This window comes from Colletotrichum destructivum, chromosome 1 (genome assembly GCF_034447905.1).
Source record: "Colletotrichum destructivum chromosome 1, complete sequence".
Lineage (NCBI taxonomy): Eukaryota > Fungi > Ascomycota > Sordariomycetes > Glomerellales > Glomerellaceae > Colletotrichum > Colletotrichum destructivum.
In genome coordinates this window covers 3,607,364-3,622,393 of record NC_085896.1, presented here as the reverse complement: position 1 = coordinate 3,622,393, position 15,030 = coordinate 3,607,364, and the positions used below count along the sequence as shown (strand labels likewise).

At 54.6% G+C, this 15,030-nt stretch overlaps 3 protein-coding genes across 3 annotated transcripts; 2 read left to right on the top strand and 1 right to left on the bottom strand.

Annotated features, from left to right (window-relative positions):
- The first annotated feature begins 1 nt into the window (after position 1).
- On the top strand, positions 2 to 507 carry CDEST_01083 (uncharacterized protein). Its single transcript, XM_062917242.1, has one exon. It carries the CDS (start codon positions 263 to 265, stop codon positions 458 to 460), a length of 198 nt encoding a protein of 65 aa, XP_062773293.1. The 5' UTR covers positions 2 to 262; the 3' UTR covers positions 461 to 507.
- Positions 508 to 1,371: 864 nt separating this feature from the next.
- On the top strand, positions 1,372 to 2,558 carry CDEST_01082 (uncharacterized protein; the record flags this gene model as incomplete). The annotated part of the gene is made up of 1 exon (XM_062917241.1): positions 1,372 to 2,558. The coding sequence occupies exon 1, from the start codon at positions 2,142 to 2,144 to the stop codon at positions 2,556 to 2,558; it is 417 nt and encodes a 138-aa protein (XP_062773292.1). The 5' UTR covers positions 1,372 to 2,141.
- A 6,427-nt stretch (positions 2,559 to 8,985) lies between these two features.
- Positions 8,986 to 11,206, bottom strand: CDEST_01081 (uncharacterized protein). Its single transcript, XM_062917240.1, has one exon. It carries the CDS (start codon positions 10,989 to 10,991, stop codon positions 10,356 to 10,358), a length of 636 nt encoding a protein of 211 aa, XP_062773291.1. The 5' UTR covers positions 10,992 to 11,206; the 3' UTR covers positions 8,986 to 10,355.
- Positions 11,207 to 15,030: the final 3,824 nt, after the last annotated feature.

Sequence of the window (15,030 nt, the reverse complement as noted above, 5' to 3'; positions counted from 1 at the left end):
TCCGCTTTCTCCTTCGCTTCACTTGCTGCGCCTGCGTGCCCGGCCAGGGTTTGTCCGTTTTCCCCAATCAATCAATCCCCTTTTTCCTTTTTTTTTCTTCTTCGTCGCTTCTTTTTTCCGTCTGGTTTCCCGACCCTGCGCCAAAGGGGGGAGGAAACCCTTTTCGCTATTTGTCTCTGACTGACCCTAGTCGGTCCAGGTTCGAGGGCCTGTTCCTCTGGGAATCCACTCGGTCCCAAAAAGTCGAGTCTTTAGGAGCGCTATGCGCGGTGTTTGTGCGCCTATAATCAGTCGTCGGTTGATGCTCCGCGTGTCGTTATTTCTTTTTTCGTCCCCAAAACTGAGTTGCTTTTTTTCCTTTCTTTTTTTGTGGTCCTGCGATGCAGATATTGTAGCTCGGGAATGTTCGTTTGCTTGTCTTCCAGATGCTCGCTTGGCATCCAGGTTCTCGATCCCGTAACGTCCTTCTCGGCTGTATTTGCTTTTTTCGACCTCGTCCCCTCTTTCTGTGGGGATGGGGTCGTTGCTCTCGTTAATTAAGAATTAGAATTTTCTGTGACACGGGTCGTCCGTTGCTAAGGTCCATCAGGTGAATCTTCGCGTGATGTGTATGTAGAGGTGTATGCACGTCGGCGTTCGGCGGAAGCGGCTTCGCTGGTCGTCGGGTGATTGGCGGGAACGTGTGCGTATTAGTGACACAAAATTGCTGGTTCGGGATATTCGTCGGGTAGGGAGCGGATGTGTAGTAGAGGGTGTCGTCGGACTTTATCGAATCGAAGGATATCCAAGGAGCGGAGATGGACGCCGGCGTTCTCGGTACGATGGGACAAGCCAGTTGTAGTGGTAAAGAAGGAGGGGAATAGAGAGAGAGAAATAGAGAGGGAGGGATGGGATAAAGAGCGGGCGAACGTGGCGGGAGAGGTGGAGGGAGAGATTGGCAGCGAGAGCTCGGGGAATTAGTATGAAGAAACGGGACGAAGGAGCGTCGTGAACAAGTGCAAATGCGGGAGGAGGGGAGGGGGGCGTGTATGCAAGTGCAGGCAAGCAACGGCTTCCTTCCTGGTCTGGTGTGTCTGTACGTCTGTGTGAGTGTATGTGAGTGTATGGTTTTGCTTCAAGGGGACAAGTCTGAGCCCAATGCAGTCGGTTGGGTTTATCGACGCGTCGTTATTACGAATAAGTAGAGAAGGGAAGAAAGTCGCAGTCGTTTTGGGGCAAGTCGACTTGACCGGACGGGACTGGGACCGGACGGAAAGGAACAAGATGGGACGAACGCTATGAAAAAAGGTAAAAGGGTAAAGAGAGGCAAGAAAGGAAGCGATTCAGTTGGTTGTGGTTGAGGATCGTCGACTTGTCTTTCCTCTAGCATCTCGCCATTTTGTCCTCCTCTTTCTCCTACACATGTAAACTTCCTTCCTGTTTGTTTTTTTCTTTCTCCCCCCTTCGATGGGTACCGAGTACACTTCCCCAGTCCCTACTGGCTACCTAGGAACGGCACCTACAGTATCTGTACCTCAGGTATCTTCCCTCGGCCACCGCACTTTCCTCTGCTCCAGTCGCTCCATCTCTGCTTGATATTGCCTTCCAGGTTGTCTGTCTATTGGGCGCTAGTGTCCATCTCCATCCATGGCCCATGTCCACCTGCGGAACATCGTGGCCAGATAGATATATCCGTACCTCCGCTACGGGCACTCGACGCATCTATCCCTGGTACCTATCCATACCTAAGTAGGTACGCCCTGCCGTCCTTCTTATACTTTGCACCTACGCCAGTAAAGCAACGCAAAGCAGCAAAGCACGTCTCGTGCCATCCATCGTCTGGCATGGGCAATGCTGCTTTTACCGCTCACTCGAAACTCTCTGTTGAACCTCGTCTCGACCCTTTCATATCTGCCAGAACACTCACTTGGCACCGTACTTCTCCCTCCATCACAATTCCCACCGCGCCTAAATTACCTGCTCATTGCCGACTAGAGTCCTGGCTACTGCTGCTGCCCCATGTGGTTCGTTATGTGGTCCTCGCCTGACGACCCCGGCCACCAGGAGCTGCACACATATCAACACCCTCCACTTACGCACCACACGACCATCACACAACCACCGCAAAGCACCGCAAAAGACCACCCGGAAGTCGCCAGCGGATGCGCTCGTGGGTACCCAAAGGCGGGCCGTTGTGCGCTCCCGCCACCTCTTCTGCAGACATGCTCCCCTCTACACCTGGTCTCCGAGAGGGCCAAGCAGTCGGTGACCCAATCACCAGCTCACCGCTCTCGTTGTCGACTCGTCGATCGTATCCGCCCGCCATCACCTTTCTCGTCGAGCTCCTTGGGCACCCAGATAAACCCAACATTCGCAGTCATCCATCCATCTTCCCAGCATCTATCAAGCCAGTCAACCCTGCGCCGCGCTATCTGTACACTACAAAAACACTGGACAACCAGCTCTCTTCCCGTTCGTCCATCAAGCTTCAAGACCGACCTCGAGTCTCCGCTCCTCAAGAAACAAAAAGGCCAAGGCCGTTTTTGGTGGAGAAGCCGCAGGGTCGTCTAGCACCTTAATCTGGTCAAATGAGGCGCGCCGACAGGGATCCGCGGCTGTCGGGGCAATACGCCTTCAGCCTTCAGGGGTCAAATATGTCACTTGCAGCTCGGCGATTCGAGGTGGCTGGCTGGCACCACTGCTAGCCTGAGTACGATTAGTTGACCCGAGTCGGAACAGGCGATGGACTCCTGACCAATGCAAAGCCGGTCGCAATCCTCGTCTAAACCACCGCCGATAGTCGCCCTAGTGCTGCCGCGACTTCAGCTCCAAGCAAGCCAAAAAGGTCACGGGCTTTGCACTAGTGCCTCTCCCCATCACGCACAATCGCTACGGCTGCATTGCTGTCCTTCACAGATGGAGAGTCGATCTTGCAGTATCGAAATGGCGGTTTTCCCTTGCATTTGGGCAAAATAAAAACTAGCACGGAATGTATTGTGGTCCAGCAACTATCGGCAAGCCGGTGTGTCTGTATGCCAGACAAACATTTGAACGAAAATAGGGGGCTGGGCTGGGTCCCCTATCTCGCCGCAGACAAGGAGGAGTAAGAGGACAGTCCACACTCGCCGGCGCCAGGATGAATACAGCAGCCCTCGAGTAGCCCATGACATGGCGTCGAGTCGACCCAGGAACGCGAGAAATGACAAAATCAAGCCCGTTGATGGATACCGGCACAAGGTGCCCGCAAACTCCGCCTCCCCGCCCTTCACATCTGCCGCTGTTCGGTCTGTCGGACTCGTGGGGGGGCGCGATCACAACAGCAGACAGCGCGGGCCCAACTGAGACTGGTTTGGGTGACAGCTGTCTGCCAAAACTGTCCGTGTCAGTTTGCGCTCAGCTCCCCCCATTCAATCTCTGTCGTTGATGGACGAGTCGGCACCAATGTAACACCAGACGAGGCTCGAGCCCTTCGCAGAATCCACCTTGACGACGGCGCCAACCCGTCGTCATTCTGCAGCTTTCCCAACCCTTCTTGAGATCCGAGACCTGCTATGGAGTACTGTACAGAGTACACCACTCTTTCGCACTCCAGAATGGGGCCAACATGGCACCAGGGACTACGAACCCCAGGATATGCAGTCACAAGGGGCTGCAGGTCATCGCCAGCAACGAGTGAAACACCGCCACCGTGATAAAGTGCAACACCTCACAGCCAGATCTCCCTGCATCTGCCATCACTTCCAGTCTTTGATCGACCAATGGCAGCCATCGCTTCTGTTGGTAAGATGTAAAACTTACGGTCGGATTCTATGAGGGCTTAGACAGTAACGCAACGTTCATGGCCATGGACTTGTACAACCACATCAAACAGCACTCGCAATGCCAACCCTCGCAAGTGCGACTCTCGACTGACGTCTGCTCGGACCTGGCCATGAGCGATGAAGTCGCCCCCGTGTCTTTTGGGGCAAGGAAAAGCAATCACGGCCTCCTCCTTGCTGGGAACTTGGTCTCTGCATGTGACAATCAGGTATCATTCAGAAGCACATCCGACAAAAAAACCTTCCAAGATGGCCCTTTGCCCCTTTCCTGTGCTTGAAAAAGCTGACCCATCATATCAACGACCAGCCTGCCCGCGCACGGATAGTCCAACATCCAATCCCAAACAGAAACAAACGTCGCCAACCATCTCGGCTTGGAACACTCGGCAACTTTCTCTCAAGAGTTGTCGGCCACAGGAGCGACGGAGGAATCCACTGTGGATTCAAGTTCGGGTCTCTTGAGAACAATAGGACATTATTCCTTACCACAAGCAGGGATGCCCGCAGCTGCACGGGCGTGGGGTTTTGACGGTTGCGCATCAACAAAATGAATTGAGGAGTATGTACGGACACGGCAGGCCTCTTCTTCCTCCCATTTTTACGAACAAATGAAGGCGCGCTCCGGTCTAAGTTAGGGTTTTCGGGAGGCCGGGCCTTCGGCCGGCACTCCGTCCGGCGAACGTTCCAAAGAAGAGGACTCCATTCCCAGGTGTAGCCACTACCGTTCTCCCAAGTCCCAGTATCTTGCCGCTATTCGCGAATATTCAACTGTAATCACGAGCAAATTCTTAATCCTATCATTTCCAGATCTCAGATCTGTTCGCTTGGCCTTTATGGGCCCCAACTAACGGGCTGTGTCATCGGCGAGAAATCACCCTTTTTTTCACAAACTTAACCAGCAGTTACTGTCTGCTGTAACACCCTGATCTCCTATCTGTTCTTTGTTCTTGTCTCTAACACTACTCAGTCCCTGTCTCTAATCTCATCTCTAATCGTATCCTTAACCCCTACTAGCTCCTCCTTGCAAGCGCTTGCCTACGCAAATTTGAGAAACCCATAAACATAGGAAATGGCGGCAGAACCTCGAGGGTTAGGGGAAGAAAGGGCGGGTACGCTTATTCATAAGTCAGCAAACTATCTACCGGGGCAAGCGCCATGGTCCGAGGCGGGGCGTTCCTATTACGATCTCGAGTCAAACAAAACATTTCCGGTATCCATGCCATGCCTGCCACCATGGGCCTCGAGTCGTGCCTATGGGTCGGATCGTTTGGGTGAGCCAACAGGAAGGAAATTGAAGGCATGCAATAAATACAAAAGTCGAGCCCAATAGAAGTGGCAACACTGTACGCGAGCCATCCTCCAGAGTCACAGCCGAGATGCCTTGAAGTTTTACCTAGCCCAACTACATACCTTTCTGGTCGAGTTTGAATATTGGCAGCCGCAAAATTGGTTGTTGGGAGGGTCAGGTATTGGTATACTCTTCCAGATAGTGACACCAGGACTTCGCACTACGTTCAGTGTTGAGACTCATACCATTTCTTGCCTCGTTTTTGTACCCTCGTACGCCCTTAACCGGGCAAAGTGCAGATTACGGCTCACGGTTCGGATCATATTCCCTGTCCCGGTCGCGCGATACCCGGATCTTACCCTGGCGTTCGCATTAATACGCATCGGTCAATGGGGCCCGGATAAGATGTCCAACAGTTGGGTATCGGACGAAGCTGGGTCTGGGGAGAGCAGGAAGGGACGCGCGCAAGTCGCGACGGGTCCAGTGTTTGGCGGTCAGAGGACGTCACCATATCGAGGTCTGCCACCGCCGCCGCCGCCGTCCGGAGACGTCTGCGTCTCTCTTCTTAGCTTCTCTTCCGTTGCTGGTGGTGTGGTCCGGCCTGCGACGCCGAACGGTCCGACGACAGTTCAGCGGACGCCGTGTTCTGCGATCCTAGCCAATTGAGGAGGAGGGTCGCACGCATCCTGCACGACTACTAAACGTCACGCCCTCCTTGAGGCTCCTTGAGACCGCAACAGCTGCTACTCACACCAGCCAGTCTTTGAAGGTTGGTTCAAATTCGAGCAATCGAGTATTTCTGCAAAGACCGATGGATTTGCAGAGCACAGCGCCCAGCGACCACTAGTGGTAAGGGCGGGAAACTGTAACTGTATTAGTAAGGCTGATCACCGAACCCCTGTTCCTATTGGTTAGAAAAATTGGAACACGGTCCCGGAGCCCGAGATGGCCATTTGACACGGCCCGGCGGGCAAGTCAAAAAAAAAAAACTTTTCACAAGATGCAAGATGAGGTCTAAATATCAACAATGTCAGCAAAAAGAACTGAAAAAGAATACATTATTCTTCCGAAACCGAGAATCGAACTCGGGGCTATGCCTAATCTCTCACTGAGATGAGAGGGCATCATGTTGGCCACTACACCATATCGGATGTGTTGTTGTGGAAATCTACATACAGGGCTTTCTATATTGTGGAGCGTGACAGGTCCGGCGGTTTGCAAGATGGCAGTGGGAGCCGCCATGGAGTCAGGACATTAAGTTTTCAAACTCGGAACAAACAGTCCCATTGGACGGCAAAAGGGCATCTAATCAAGCCACTGAGGCTGTCGTTTAGAGTCGGTAGAGAAAAGGAAGAAAGCGAAAGCGAAGTGGCCCTCCTCCCTCCTAATCTCCAATGTCCATAGTGCGGCGGGAGGGACTACTCAGTGCTGGGTAGTTATTGCGGTGTGATTTCGGAGCATCAGGCATTTCGTTACCGGTCACACAACATGAAATACGCCATGGTCTTGTCGGCTTCGGCCACATATCTGTTCGCAAGTGAGTCCTTGTTGATAGAAATGAAACTCTATCGGTCCTGACCTACCTTCTCGACAGCCTTGGCAAGCTGTCTCGTGAATCCAATCATCCCGCAGGGTTCTCTTCAACCAAATGGCAGCTGTAGCTTCTTGTCTCTTCTTACGTGCTGTTGTTGATTGTCGGCAGAAGAGACGGCGTCTTTGCTCTTGTTTTGCTCTGTAGTATCCCGATGCTATTCACAGATACCGTTCATCAATGACTAATCCTAACTTTTCTAATCCGGTCTTGTCCTTTCTTACCAATCCCGTCTTTAACCCTGTTCTTAATTCACAGTAACTCTGTGAGAAAAAAAAAACCCCCCCATTCCTACTTTTTGCTTCAACTGGAATAGAAGCAGGATACAGGGAGGAGGTTAGAGACCCCTGGTAGCATTCGCGTTTTGCTTTGATCATGGTCGAAACTGTGGTCCAGATCGCTGGTAAGAAACATTTACATTGCTCGCACAAGCGTACCCTCGAGAACATAAATAGATGGCCTGATGTGACACATGGGCGCGTGTCGTTGTATGAGTTTCGGATAGGTGAGATGCTTCATCGGACGCGGCGGGCTGTGGCCTCAATTCCGACTTCCGAGAGGTAGGTGGACATTGATAACACCGCCAAGGGGGATTATCGTAAAACCTTCTGTGCCGCTTTTCGCGCCATCATAGTTCATTGGCGTGGTCTCCCCCTACCAAGTCAAAGACACCACTGCCTGTGCCGTCGCGAGACTCCTTCTTCACGGTCTACTAGCTGGTCTTGATACATCTGCAGCAATATCCGAGGACATGGCGGCGCTGAATCGTCAAACTGGCCTGCCTCTTCACAAACACCGTCGAGCTCAGGTGAGGGGGCTTAGGGATGACATCCAATGACTACCATGTTAATAAATGACCAATGCCCTTGCAGTCCTCTTGGAGCTCCTGACCTCGAGCTACTGGAGAGTGTCTCTGACCGTGTGCGATGTTTTATCTCTTGGATCAGAAGGTTGATTGGCTTTCAGTCGCATCTTTGGAGGAGCCGCCCACACTGGACCGAAGAGAACGACCGAGATTAGGGACGGAGATGGGCATCAAGAAAAGAATCCGCTACCAGGTCTTCTTTTTCCTTTCCTCGATACTCGTTCTTACTGTCACCCCGCGGCGTTCGTCCCGTCATACCTGCTTGGGACGAAGCTCTTGCAGCCCTTACGCCAGCCACAGCAGACCCATATGGTGAGCCTTTCAGACAGATTGCTAGCTCAAGCGACTAACCGACCTGTGCCATCTACTATACTATTTGTAAGACTAAAGATGGCGCGGTTGCGCATTCGCAAGGGCGAGCCCAGGATGTTAGGAAACGAATGGAAATCCTCGGTGAATAGGGGCCAAGGAAGAGCCGAATATGAACGCCGCTTGCCGTCCATCACTGTTGCTTTCACAAGCGACAGTTTCATGCCTGGTACGGGAGAAAGGGGGGGGGGGGGGGGATAATAATCAGTCATCACGTCCTCGGTCGAGAGTGTCCGATATCCGTGGCGAATCCAAAACGGGGCCGCCATCTAGATATCACGACTCATCACTCCCTCGCCGTAACAGCCAATGAGCCCGTTCACCCTGGACTGCGTGCTCGTGAAAACAGGAAAGCCGTTCGCCAGAACTAGCCAGATCTAAACCCCGGATAGGTTGTAAGACTTGGGTCATCTGTGCAGTGGACGGCAGCAGCACGACAAGTTCCACATCGAACCGAGGCCATCGAGACTCAATAACAACTTCTTCATCCACAGAAAAAATAAGAGGTGCCCAAACGAAAAACAGCTAATGGTCTAATGCGCTCAGTGGTACCGTAGAGACAGCCCATCGAGGACGTCGCCCGAATTGGCGCTCCATACATTAGTTCGAGACACTTGCCGTCGGATCATATCCAAGAGGCCCCCCCCTCCCCACCAGACAGGAAGAGAAACACTCTTTAACAATACACGCTGCTTCGTCGTAAAATAGCCATCGTGAAAGGTGTCAGTGTGGGCCATAGGCCGCAAGGGTCGGCGGTCCATACGCGCCCGTGTATAAAAGTCAGGATTCTCGGAGAGCCCCCTCGGCCCAAAGACTCAATGTTCGTCTAAGTCTCCTCCCACCAGCAAATCAGGCATCTATTTGATGCGAATACAAACTCATGGCTCACAGAAATTTTAGATACGTTTTTAAATACGTAGATATATGCAAGACCCCTCGGTCAGATATATCGCCTTTTCGACCGCCCTCGATTCATCCTCAACCAACCACCATCCCAAACCAGACGCACCGGTATCCCACCATATCCAGCCACGGACCGCCAACCGTCCATAACTGCCATACAAACTTTGAACCCGGACCGTTTTGTTTTCCTTTGCAACCCCGAACGCCCATTTGAGAAAGAAGTTTCGCCGATCATCCTTACCCAACCCTGCTCCGCCCGGCACATCCAAACGACAAAAAAGAGCGGGGCCGCGACTCGGGCGGCCCGCGCTCGCGATCGGCGTCGGGGGTCTTGGGGGGACGCACGGCGCGCGCGCAGCCTCACGTCTTCCTCTTGTTGTCTCCGCCGGCTGTTCATTATTCAACCGCGACCGCACTTATTCTCTCGACGTCGCTTGCTGTCTGTCGTTTAAACTCACCGTCCATATTGAGACATTTCCGTCCCTGGTACGGTCTGGCCTTTGTCACGAAATTCGGAACATTACAGGTCTAAAACCTCCCTTGCCCCGATCGGCGAGCCGACGGCGAAACCACAACGATAAGCAGAAGTTTCCTGGCGAAGGCGTGCCGTCTATTTTACCAGAATTTGGCACAGCCGGCCGTTGAAGTGGACGCGGGAGGGTCACTACAGATGCCCAGAGCAAACCCGTCGCCCCCTCATCGAGGATCGCGGACAAGACTCTTCCGAATACGGTAGGCACATCGCGGGCGCGCGGGCGGAACGGACTCCAAGGCCGCCTTTAGGACCTTGGGCGCAGACGTAGCACGTAACTTTCCATTAGCCATCACCTATAATGAATCGAACCCGACGAAAAAACCCCGAGGCCTTAGCAGGACCCCTGGCTTTAGACCAACGCCCTCCCCCAACACCTCGACGAGCAGTTTCCGGGTCCCGCTTTACGATGTAGACCAGCCAGAGGAAAGATTGGGTCGGATAACACTGCTCGACGGGACAGCCCTGGCTTCACGATCGCGTCGGACACCAGTCGTGGCAGTCCAGACCATGATATCGGCATACCGCGAGGGCTTCGCTCGCCGCTCGTTAGGGATGACCCCCTGTAAATGATTGTCGTGATCGGGTTACAGGTGTCAACCTTAATGTACACCAGAAAGCGTGTGGGCAAAAGTTAACCGCTGATGCAGTAGCGTGTTCCCAAGACAGTGGTTTGGTGTGGTGGGAAGGTTCGAGGTGGGCGCGTCAAGACGGGCGGCGGCGGCGGCGGACACACGCATGCCGTCTGCGTCTCAAACGGAACGTGGTGAGAGATGGTGCCAGGACCGCCCAGCGGAGGGGGCGTTCGGGGGAAAAACTAGCTCACCAGTGTCTCTCTCTCTTGCTTACGCCCACTCCCGCCCGCTCGGGGTATCAGATAGTTTGGGAACGAATTTGCCCAGAACATAAGCCCAGGCAGCCGTCGTTCCGGTGACACAACGAACGAAGTATAGAGACGAAATGGCAGTGCCCGCTGTTGTTTTGTTGTGCATTCTCACGTGCCAACTCACTTAGGCGACGGGGTCGTAGGCTAGGGCGAGGGATACTGAAACGCCATGTCGCCAGTTTCGTGTCCGTGCCCGGGGGGTTATGGGACCACAGATGGCAATCATACCAGGCGTCGCGCGCGTTTGATCCGCATCTTCAGGTTCTGGCGAAGAGGTCGTTTTTTTTTGGGATGGCAGACGGACGGGCTTGCCAAAGCTGAGACGAGAAGGACCCAAAAACCGCATCGCATCTCGAGTGATTATGAGGGATGCTGCGCGGGCTTTCGAGGAGCTATCGCTGGCGGCCTCAGTGTCGTTTGATGATATGGCCCGTGGCGGAACGACGGAATTCTGGTTGTCAACCTCTGACGCGGCATATGTTCGAAACCGTTCAGGTGACGAGGCCCAACGTAACCCCCAACGGCCCAAATGCAAGATTTTCAGACTCAGGGAGAGCACGAGGCAGACACAAGGAACAGAAAGGCAGAGAGATCGGGCGAAGTGGGTTAGAGTCTGCTGCAAAGTTGCAAGGAGCCGCAGACAGAAAGCAGCCAAGCTGGGATTGCCCAACAAGGCCTGGACCGCCTGTGTCACCAATTCCGGATAAGGAACCGGGTGCATGAAGTAGAGAGCGTCCGCCTCCCAGGGCTGAGCGGCCATATGCGTGCGTGTGCCGTGTGCTGCGTGCGTGGTTAGACGAGATGGGACGGAGACGAGCCGTAGAGGACACGACGACCCACGACGTCGCCCCCTCGATGGTCAGGCGAAGTTTCGAGGCTCAACGATGAAAGAGGCAGCAGTGGGCTCGTTCTCTGCTGACGCAGAGGGCGGCGGGCCGGTCAGTGGTTCGGCCGTCTTGCATTGCTGGGGCGACGGGCAGCAGATTGAGGAGCAATAAGCAGTTCCAGGCCAGGCGTCGTCCCAAAACGGTAGCAGGTTTGAGGCTCGGCTGCGCAGGGCCCCTTGGGCAAATTGGATACGGACCGGGATTGCGTCGTGGTTCCCAGATCCCCCACAGGACATGCATGGCAAGCGTTGGCAGCATCGTTGCAGACAAGGGAGAGTATAGGGAAGACGGCCGACGAGGTGGAGATGGCCGGTCCGAATCTCTCGAATGAGAGATCGAGATCGGGCGGAGATATCGTCAAGGACCACGATAGCGAAGCCCTGCTTCGCCGCGAGTGTGAACAGGTTCGCCTGATGGCATCAGGTGTGCTCCTCTGGTTGCAGCGTATCCGTCCGCCCACTAGTACCGTGGGCGTGGATCTGCCGTTGAGAGGTTGCAAGTCATAACGGGTGGCTGGACTGCCATGCTGATATTACGATTATGCGTGGGCAGCGCACACGCCAGCGCAGAGAGACGCGTGCTCGAGATCCGTATTTCGTAGTGAAATGGAGGTTTATCTCGGGATCCGGAAGAGTCTCGCCCACAGGCCGAGTTGGCGGACGGCATGAAGGTGGGCGGGAACGGCGATGCGGACGTGGATGGATGATGTGCACCGTCTCCTTCGCGCACGGGTGGGAGGTGTCTGGGCGTGTGCAATACCGTGATTACACGAGCCCGACGGACAGGACGAGAGAAAGGTTTCTGGTCGTCGAGTAGGATTTGGATGTGCAAGTATAATTTTCCTTCTGCCCTCATCTCCCGAGTCCCGAACCCTGTTTGATGAGGCTCATCGTGCGGGAATCCCGGATTGGGGCGGCGACTGACTTGTGTGTGCGTGTGTGTACGGACACAGATGTGGTGGTCGTGCTGCCGCTTGCGAGCGCGAAGATGAGGGCGGGGCAGTCAAAACAGCCCCGGATTCTGGGTAAAACGGTGACACAGGCTGCGACAAGGGGGTGTTCAGGTTAACGATATTGGAGGGTTCCTGGGGCCCCGTTCCCTCTTCAGGTGAGGATTCGGTGCTCTGAAGTCATGGGCGAGGGGTGTCATGGTCCTTTGGACATGGAATCTTGGAGCCTGGGAAGGTAGGGTAAACGGCGACATGGTCGACCTGCAGACTGGTAATTTGCCGGGAATTAGGCGTCCGGAATAGGCGCGGTCACTTTGCTTGAGTGACCAGGCAGTGGTCGAGAGAACGCGGGATGGCATGTTCCCTGTGCTGTGCGCGAATGGACGTGTTTGTTTAGCTGATGTGAACAGACCTTGTCGTGCCTTCTCCGTTGGCGGCTGAATATCCGTCGTAATTGAAGTCCGAAATGGGTGCAGTCGCCGATTCGGTCGTTGTTGCCAATTTTTTCTCACCCTGCCAATTTTCTTTTCTTCTTTTCCGGACTTGTTGTGTGGGGTCATCCCCGGCCGTTCAGGGGGTTCCGCCGTTTCAGATTCGCCAAGATGTCGAGGAAAATAACATGGCTTCAAATTTCGACCAAAGAGCAGGCAGGGGGCCCCGACGCTCTCAATCTCCTGTGGCAGCCCGCGACGAGATGGGGGAAAAACTGTAAGAGTGGGGTGATGGGGGGAGGCAGCGACGATGAGGATGACAAAGACGTTTGCGCTAAATGATCTGCTGCTGCCCGCGTTCCTTCAGCGGGATTCGACGAGACTCAAGCAACGCCAGCAAGGGGTGGGGGGGCGGAAAAAGGGAAACAACTAAACAAGAGGCGGCTGGCGGATCGCACTAGTCTCGCCATCTCATTTTGTCGCACCTTCGGAATTCTCCGCTAGATTGTTTGACGGAGTGGTTTTTATGGTTTTCCAGATCTTGAATCGCGAAATTGCGATGGGCTGGTTGGTTGGTGCGCAGAGTCTCTGTCTACCGAGGAACGAACGAAATCCAATTTGGCACCGAAGGAACCTAGAGGGAACCGCCGGGGGATGGGTTGTTCCGACAAAACGGAGAGGATTGGGGACAGGACTTGCCTTTGTTCAATGATGTGCTGCCCCTTGCTGGGCACACCGCCACCATAGCAGCACGCCCGTCCGTCGAAAGAAACAAATCTGGGTATCCTTCCGTACATGCCATGATGGAACAAAGGAGGCTCTGCCGGGCCTTGCCAACCAAGGGAAAGGACCAGAAGGGGGGAGAGCCGTTGGTCTGTCTGAACATGCTTGCTACACTACCTTACTTGGGCATCCGAGCGCCCTCTTCTCTCCTCCTTCCTCCCCTCCACCGTCCGTCCACCCATCCCATACGCGCCCAACACGTCAATGTCAATGTCAACGTCAACGTCGTCTCGTTCTGATCGGCAATGATGCAAATGATGACGACGGCGTTCCTCCCTCCCGGGAATGGGGAGAGCGAGGCAAGTAGCCATACTACAGTACATGGGACGAAGCGGGTGGATAATGCCATCTCTCGACGGGGAGATTGAACGAACGGCAAGGCCAATTAGAGTACATATACGAGCAGCAGATATTACCGCGGAGAGTGTTCCTAATTCTGGCTACGAGATAACAGAGACTGTTATGGCTGTCGCCCTGTTAGGTGAAGGTAACATCCATGGAGGGAAAACCCACGATGCAAGCTGCCCCATGCCTCGGCATGTCCCATACGAGGCTTTGCAGGGATTCGCCCAAAGCAAGAGTCGGAGGGATGTCTCTGCCTGTCAAAGAGGCTGCCCGCCGCGAATCAGTAACGAACGAAATAACAGCGCATCCATCATCCAGGCCGGCCCTGGCCTAGCCCCTAGGAACGGAACCTCTCAGGAATGTCGCCCTTTAGGTGTGGCTTTGTCGATCGTGTCTCTGCTCCAGCCTCCGGGGCATGCCATGAGGCCCCGTTATTGTGTGGACAAAGTCATTCGTGTAGCTGCGTTGGCATCCTGTATACCAATGCGGCGATACCAAACGGGAATTTGAATTTCCCTCGGAAATGAACCACCTGAGCTTACCTACCCGGACCGCAAGGTGAATCTCTCGTTGATAGTCCAGCCCCAGGAAGATACCGCCGTCCGTGAGCGACTTGACAGCGCGGATCCCATCCCATCGCGGCAGGATGGGGACCAGAGTCGGAGTGTGCGAGACGGGGCCTTCCCATCCTCGGTCGGCCGACGAAGCCTGCGCCTACAATGACGGACAAGCCGGCCGTTGCGGGTTCGGTGGTTCAATGCCAACATGAGCCTCAACTGCGGACCTCCACCCGTCGTCGCTGTTGTCGTCGACTCCTTGTTTGGGACAGATGGAGTCGCTGTGGTAGGTAGATGGAGAGGAGATCTAGACTAGATCGGGCCCCCCTGGGCCTTGGCTCCATTTTGGCCCTGTCGAATCGCTCAATTTGGCGAGTGTGGTCGATGTGTTCGATCTGTGCCACTGTTTCTGACAAATGAAACTCGGTGGAATGGACGTCTCCCCCCGTTCCATCGCGACCTGGCACGCCGCAAATGGGGTGGGGGGATCACCAGCGGCATGACCGAGAAGCTGGTTTAAGTGTTCCGTAGAACATATCTCTTTCTTGAGATGGAGATAAATGGTGGCCGATCACGAATCACTAGTCGCAGCTTTTGCCCCGCGGGGGGGGGGGGGGGGGGGCCGCGTCAAGGTGTCTGTGTTTGCTGTTCAGACTCCAGCTACCAAGTCCAGTGCGTTGAATTGTATGGGTGGGGGGATGGCCAGCGTCGAATAGGGATGTGTTTGGCTTTTGGCGCTGAGCCGCGGAGAAGGGGAAGGCGGCGGTGGCGGCGGCGGCGTCTTTCACGATGGTGGTTCAAACTGAAACCGGTGGTGTGGTCAGCTGAGTTGATTGAGCGCGCCGCA